The sequence below is a fragment of the Helianthus annuus genome, chromosome 11 (genome assembly GCF_002127325.2).
Source record: "Helianthus annuus cultivar XRQ/B chromosome 11, HanXRQr2.0-SUNRISE, whole genome shotgun sequence".
In the NCBI taxonomy this organism is placed as follows: Eukaryota; Viridiplantae; Streptophyta; class Magnoliopsida; order Asterales; family Asteraceae; genus Helianthus; species Helianthus annuus.
In genome coordinates this window covers 77681840-77689934 of record NC_035443.2, presented here as the reverse complement: position 1 = coordinate 77689934, position 8095 = coordinate 77681840, and the positions used below count along the sequence as shown (strand labels likewise).

The 8095-nt window shown below is 37.7% G+C and overlaps 1 protein-coding gene across 1 annotated transcript; it reads left to right on the top strand.

The window, feature by feature from the left end:
- The first annotated feature begins 1544 nt into the window (after positions 1-1544).
- LOC110888109 (1-aminocyclopropane-1-carboxylate oxidase 5) lies at positions 1545-3923 on the top strand. The gene is made up of 3 exons (XM_022135648.2): positions 1545-1556; positions 2432-2661; positions 3210-3923. The coding sequence occupies exons 1-3, from the start codon at positions 1545-1547 to the stop codon at positions 3811-3813; spliced, it is 846 nt and encodes a 281-aa protein (XP_021991340.1). The 3' UTR covers positions 3814-3923.
- The last annotated feature ends 4172 nt before the right edge of the window (positions 3924-8095 follow it).

Below are 8095 nucleotides of genomic sequence, written 5' to 3'. Positions count from 1 at the left end.
TGATATATGGCTTTTCAATAGTAATCATCTTTTCCAAAAGGATTCTTAGCTCCACTAGCCTCTTGATTTTTGCATTCTCTTTTGAAATGACCTTTCTCCCTGCATAAAAAAACAAGTCACTTTAGATTTATCAAAACCTAAAGTAGAAACATGTGCATCCAGAAAATCATTTCTTCCTGTAATCATTTTGAATTTTTCTGCTCTCCTCAAGACACTAGCTAAACACCATTTGATGTCCATGAGCTCCATCTCTTCAGCATCAATCTGATCGTAATCATCTTTTGTCAGCATAGGATTTCCGATCCTTCCAGCAACCAATCCCTCATAAGATTGTAGTACGGTAGCAAGTAACTCCATGTGATCTTTAGCAACTTCTTCGGAAAAGCTTTGACCATTTGGAAGATTTAATGCAATGTTGCACTGTATCACACAACCATTTCCAGTTTTTGAGCTTTGATGTTGAAAACTTGAAGTTGAACTCTTTGGATTCACACTTGGATATGAAGAAATTCCACTACCGCTGTTTGGACTTTGATTGACTGAATCAAATGAATTTCCAGCAATAAAAGCAGTTTGGATTTTAGGATTCATTTCAACATCTTGAACACCTCCTTTGTAATACATCCTAATATCTTGTTGACCACTCGGATTATTCATCCTCGCAATCTTTTGCTGTTCAAGATCTTGACTTTCAATCTTTTCAATGAACTGTGAAATAGTCAAGTTATCATATTCCCCGGTGTTCTTCAAGATCATCAAAAATGTACCCCACTCTTTTTGAGGTAAAGCATCAGCTAATTTATCTACCCACTCATCTTGGCTTTTCTCTATTCCCAACAAAGACATAGATCAAACTAAGTGGCAATATCTTTCAGTCGGCTTCTTTGATGTTTCTCCCGCCAAGCTTGAAAACAAATCGAATTCTTTCTTTAAACCCATTCTTTTTTAGTCGAGTCAGGAATTGACCCAATTCTAGATCATCTTCTGGAATAGTGCTTTCTTGCTCTTAATCATTTTCTCACTACCCTCGAATTTAACCTTCAATGCATCCCAGATTGAACGAGCAGTGTTGTCATGTTGAAGCAAGATAAAAATGTCTTCCTTTACAGCTTGCTGTAAAAGACTGATCATCATCTTTTCTGCTTTATACATATCTCTCTCTTTGTCATTCAATTCAGAAATTGCTTTTGTAACACCCAAATCTATACGCGGTCTAACACACTTCTTCTCAATGCATTCCCAAGATCTCAAATGATTAGCTTGCACCCAGTTTTCGAACCGATCTTTCCATCCATAATATTCCTCAATTCCCATAAGCTTCGGGGGCTTTTGCAAAGTTCCGGTTTCGTTCTCCATTTTCATGCTTTGAGCAATAGCAACCGGAGTAGTCGGGGATGAAGCAAATGCGTTGTAGAACTCTTCTTCCATGATTCGGTAACACGTTTTCCAAAAATAGCACTTTCAACGAAATTAAGTCTTCAAACGAGATTACCTGTCCAAGCGAAATTACTTTCAAGCGAGATTAATCTGCACAACAATTTCAAATGGAATTAAACGTTTCAAACGAAATCACCAAACGAAATTACACTTTTGAAACGAAATTATAATTTTGTACGGAATTATCACAAGCGAAATTCTAATCTCGTGCAGAAATAGTGCAATTTCAAACGAAATTAATCCAAGAACTGTAATTTCGTACGGAATTAGTATGCTGATGTCATCTTTTTCGAACAGTGTTTCAAGCGAAATTACAAATTTTGTCAGATTTTGATTGTATTATGGTCCAATTCTCTCAAGGCTTTGTTAAAACACTGTTTTACATGTTATGTGAAAGATTCAAATCATTTTAACCGTGGAAACTAGTTCAATTAAGAAAAGAAAGTGTAGAAGCAAGAAAATGAGATGAAATCAGGCTAAAATCTGCAGAACTCCTCCTCTTGAGCTCTGATACCATTTGTAGGATTGTTGTCAGACCCGAAACGAGTCGATCAGAGGCGTTCTACTCAAAATGAAAGGCGGAAACAGACATGATGAGTTGAATTCAGCTAGATATCACTTTAACTGTCGTTTATATTGATCTGGAACAGATTTACAACAAGACGACACTTCGACAGAGCTTCGCCGTCGGAAAATACTAAGCTAATTTCGTGTCAAATGACACAGACCTAAAACCTATTTATAGACCAGTAATTCCGCATGAAACATGCTTCAAACGAAATCATTACATGCGAAATTAAGACTCGTGCGGAATTACTTCTTAATTCCGTACGGAACTACTAGATCATCTTCAAGCGGAATTAAGACCTTCATGCGGAATTAACTTTCTGCTTCATTTTCTCGGTATTTGTGCCATGAGCAATGCAAGACTCGATACAAGACGAAGTCGACAGACGTATGCACCAACATATTTGACTGTGGTTTTTCAATTCAGTTGGTGAATCATGGGATTCCAGTGGAGCTCCTTGACAGGGTGAAAAAGGTGACCACTGAATGCTATAAGGTAGAGAGGGAAGAAAACTTTTTTAACGACTCAACACTAGTTAAGCTGTTGAAGGAATTAATTGAAAAAAATGGCGAAGAAAAACTCGAAAACCTGGATTGGGAAGATGTCTTCCTTCTAACAGACGATAACGAATGGCCACGAAAGACCCTAGGATTCAAGTAAGCAATTATACTACTTTCATGTACTCCTAATAACCTACTAGAAACTAGGTTATTGCGACCGAAAATTGTGGCAAAAGAAAATCGTCGCAAATTAGCGACTGGTTTGTGACCGAACTTAACAGTCGCAAAATAACCACCATTTGAAATTATGTCCCACAAAACGATTACCCACGTGGATATTTGCCACCAAAAACGCGGTAAAAAGACGAGTTTTCAGTAGTGTAATATGAAAAAAAATGGCTTTCACTATTCTCACACTCCTAAATCTTATTGTGATATCCCTTTCACTCTCTCTCTCTCTCTCTCTCTCTATATATATATCGAGAGAGATAGAGGGGAGGCGTGTGTGAATTTTAACTTCCAAAAAAATTTCTGTTTTAATTGGTGATAACCAATAAGTACTCAAATGATATGCTTGACCTGTTGGTTAGTGGGATAATTGGGGCACCTGTCCTTTCACTTGGCCCAAAGGCCTGTTTGTACAGGAAAAAAGGTTTTTGAAGTCAAAAAGTTTTATTCTAACTTGTGAGTTAAATAAACTATAGGGAAACAATGACTGAATACCGAGCCGAACTAAAGAAACTGGCTGAGAAACTGATGGAAGTAATGGATGAAAACTTGGGGATACCAAAGGGGCACATTAAAAAGATGTTCACTGGTGGTGATGAAGAAAATGCATTCTTTGGGACAAAGGTGAGCCACTATCCATCATGCCCTCATCCGGAGAGAGTGACCGGTGTTCGGGCTCATACGGATGCTGGTGGTATCATCCTTCTTTTCCAAGACAACGAGGTTGGAGGTCTTGAGATTCTCAAAGACGGTAAGTGGACTGATGTTCAACCAATTCCAAATGCGATATGCATCAACACTGGTGATCAAATAGAAGTGTTGAGTAATGGGAGATACAAAAGTGTTTGGCACCGTGTTCAGGCTGTGCCCAATGGGACTAAGAGATTAATTGCTTCATTCTATAACCCATCCTATAATGCCACGATAGAACCAGCAAGCCAACTGATTCAAAAAGAGAACAAAGACGTTAACCATTTTGGTTACCCAAAGTTCGTGTTTGGTGACTACATGTCGGTATATATTAAACAGAAGTTCCTCCCAAAAGAACCAAGGTTTGAAGCTGTGAAAGCGGCGAATTAAAGTACCATTGTCGTACCATCCTTTATGTTTAGCGTTTAATATTTACGAGTGATTAAGGATTATAAGCTCTTCTCCATGTGACATTGCGCATCTTTATAACATATCTATTTGTATAATTTTTTTAATTAAGACGGTATCCATAAAGTATCTATAAAATAACTTTCTCTAGCCCGGGAAGCAATCCCGGGTGATAACCTAGTATATATATATATATACTAAAAGTAATATTCTAAAGTAATTGTTTTTAACTGACGTAACTTTTATATGAAGGGTATAAACCTCAAGCTGGTAATTGTAATTATTTTTTGTCAAGTGACTTTTAAAGGAAAGGGTATAAAGATAATTGAAAAAACTAAAAATGAAAGTAATTATTTAACATGAGTTGATAATTGAAAAGATTAAAAATGAAAACTAATTATTTAACATTAAAACCAATATAAAATATAAAATCAAACATAAAAACAATTCTTTACTTTTTTTTTTCGAAAGGGACCTAACTATTCGAAAGGAAAACACCACACAATTGTAAAATGGAAGCTGCAGAAGGGAAAATGGTGATCACTATTGAAGGTGTCCACTAATATTGTCGGCAGGCCTACAACCTACTCAAATAAACATTGCAATTAGTGACGACAATCTGACCGACAAATGTCGTCGTTTTTTCTTGTATAATCGATATATATATATATATATTTTTTTTGGAACAACGAATTTCTGCTACTATACTCTTTAAATTCTGCTACTATACTCTTTAAATTGGAGAGACTCGTTGGCCTACTCTGGGCCCGGTAAACCCGTGTCGACGCCCGAGGCCCAAAATTTCAAAGGGCCCGAAAAGTCTTCATAAGCATGCATATATTTATTAAATTATATATTTAGTATATTTATCCGTTTATTATTTATAAAAGTGTTGGTGGTGCAGTGGCAAAAATCATCTCAAAATAATGTAAAGGTTTCAAGTTCGAGTCTTTGCTCCATCACTAATTTTTTATTTTTGTAATACATTTACCCTTAACCATAATTTTGGGCCCAATTCTTTTTGTCGCCCGAGACCTAAATTTTTTTAAGAGTTTTCGGGGACGGCTCTGCTCTGGTCAGATTATGTTTTCTTAACCAGGCTCACGTTAGTTTCAGAGTTTGATTTGGGCGGCGTTCCTTCGGAAAACCATACCACCGGCTGCCACTTGACAGTCGTTGTGCCACCACAAGAGCAAAACTCTCTGGCATAACACACGGTGAGACGAAAACCCAGATGGGCTTAGGATAGAGCCTGTCACCTCTGTAAGGAGGCTAGACTCTGTCCATCATTGTCTAATCCAAAAAAGTGACACAAGTAGAGATTAAACTTGAGTCTCCATTGAAAAACCCAAGTCTCCCTAGTAATAAGCCACAAGTGGTGTCATTGCTAAACGATTTCCGCTTTCTTCCAATTAAAGCAATAAACCATTTATAAATATTCCGCATATTTTGTAAACCTTTTTACAAAGTTTTTATACCTTATTTTATATATAGCAAAGATTCCTTTACGGCATAAATTTATCCTAAAAGAAAAGTGATCTACGAAATCTTATGTTATCTTCCGTCAGAAAATAATTATAGGAGAACGATACGTAAAAGATTTCTTTTATATTGCATGTTTTGGAAACAACTCGTTATTTTATCACGGGTACGTCATTGATAACGTTGTATATAGATAACTATAACTTAATATAGATAATGAAGGTATGTCACTTTTTAAATGAAAAGACATGTCTAGACCTATCCTCAAATATGCATTTGGGGGATAGAGCACTGTCTTCCCAACCGTTGGAGGGATCCTATTTCGGAAGCCGCTACCCGACCAAGATAGCTCCGCGGTGAATTCCTCTTGCCGAGTTCTTACCCTGGGCGACATACGCCACTCCCAAGACTCGAACCCGAGACCTCTGGGAAGAAGTGGGTGTCAGTGGCCAACTGGGCTACCCCAGTCGGTTTCAAATATGCATCTATGATAAACCCTTGGAAAGTAATGATGTGATTGAGCCAAATAAATAAAGAAGGTGAAGATGGGCTAGACAGTCGTGTATTTGTAATATTTTGAAAGAGTTAACTGTAATTTTTGTACTTGTGGTTTGGTGAAAAATGCAAGTCAGTCTAAAAAAATTTGCGACAGTTCCGTCTTCAACATTTTTGAAACGTACCACTTTAGTCCAAAAAGATAACGCGCCGTTAAAACCGTTGAGGTCGGAACCGGCGCAAGCCGTCATCTTTTTGGACTAAAGTGACATGTTTCAAAAATGTTAAGGACCAAACCACACAGACAAAAAAATAGCAGTTAACTCGTTTTGAAATAAGCGATTTGTAATTTTTAAAAGAAGTGATGATGGAAGACATTTTTGGCTAATGGTGGATATCTATGATCATTGTAGATATTGAGAAAAGTAACAATAGTAAAGAGTTTGAAGGAAAGCTACAATCACAATGACATCAACTACTCTCGAAGGAAAAGAAGTAAGAGGATAAAACGAGTGTTAAGTCTAGGGCTGCAAACAAACCAAACGTTCGATGAACAGTTCGTGAACCGTTTAGCGGGAAGTTCGTTTGTGTCCGTTCGTTTATTAAACAAACGAACACAAACAAGAAATTTCGTTCGTTTAGTTTGTAGGATCGTTCGACTGATCCGAATGAGTCATTCAGAGGAGTTTTGATCAATTAAAGGTGCGGAAAACAAGTAATTGACGTAGAAACAGCTAAATCTTCACTTTTAACACTGATTGTATTGATTTGAATGCGAATACACTCAGTCTTCACACCGGCAGCACCTCGGTATGGAATACAAGGACTAACTTTTTGATTTCGCTCTAAAGTGCTCTATATATAGGGTTCTGATTTCGCCCGAAACCTAACAAACCATTTGGAGCGAAATCAACCACATGTGATTTCGCCCGAAATCACCCAAATCACATTAGGAGCGAAATCAACCCTAGGAGCGAAATCAGCTTGTTAACAACACAAACTATTCTATTTTCTTGTAAAACGTGCCCTGATCTATACAATGTAATCTAAGACTCGATACAAGACGAAGTCGACAGATGTATGTACCAACAGACTCCCCCTCAGATGTTGACGAGTCGTAAGTGTCGAGTCTTCTAGTCTTCAATCTTGATCAGTCTCTGGGCTTTACATTCTCTAACAGCATCAACTTCAGACTCCCCCTTGCGATATGTTGTCATTCCTCTAGTTCTTCAGCATCATCTGCTTCAGGATCGATGTCTGGCTTTCACATTTTGTCCACGATCGATAGCCTGGCTCAATACTTTGTCTTTAAGATCCACAGGAATCGGAACCTGGCTCTTCGAAAAACAGGCTTCTCAGGATCGAATGACCTGGCTCTTCAAGAGGTTGAACCAAGATCGTCATCTGGCTTTCTTCCAGCTCAGGATCTTTAAAACCGGCTCAACTTTAACCTGCATAACCTCTACCTCGCGATAAGTTTCAAAAATTTCAAATATCGAGGCATGCACCAATACTGACTCTCCCTCAGTTCACACCCACATGATGAACCATTTAGAAAAATAAGATTTAGATGTTTTGGTTTCAACCCTAACTCTCCCTCACCACATAGTCATCATGTTTAGCGCTTGGAATTTTGAAGATCAGCTCTCCAACATCAGTTGTCGAAAATCTTTTTGACTTTTTCAAAACTTATGCTAAAACACATAAAATCTTTTTGGATTTTCTGAAAGAAAGTAAATGCATTAAAGAAATATATACAGACAATATTTTTGTGAGTTTGTGTAAGAGGATCATATCAGATTATGAGACATGTCACCAACACCGTTAGGCTGTATTTCATTTTAAGTTCTAAACGATTCACCTACATTGTCAGTATATTTGTCCACTTAAATTTTCACACAAAGTTCAACTGATTCGAGATATGATATTAATGTCTTAAGAACTTGAACTTATCCGTGTGTCCCACTACTTGAATATACTCCCGTATCCAGATCCCAATATTCAGTCTTACAGGTGAGTATACCACAGATGATATCTGTTCAGGGGTTAATTGCGAGGGTCGTGAGAGCTCAGGTCGATACTTCCGTATACGCAAAGAGATGACGGCTTCGACTTTTGGTGTGTCCCCTTTAGAGGATCTTTTGTTTCAACAGCAGTGAGTATCAATTTTATTGTTTCATCAACTTGCTGAGGGCGACGCTATGTTTCAAGCATTTGCAGAAAGTGTTATTCGGGGACTAGGTCAGTATTTCCATACAGCAGAAGTCCCGGAATAATACCCCAGATA

Excerpts from the sequence above, each read along its gene's own strand:
- LOC110888109 (XM_022135648.2), top strand. Across the intron at positions 2,662-3,209 it reads CGAAAGACCCTAGGATTCAA|GGAAACAATGACTGAATACC; the intron begins GTAAGCAATTAT and ends AATAAACTATAG.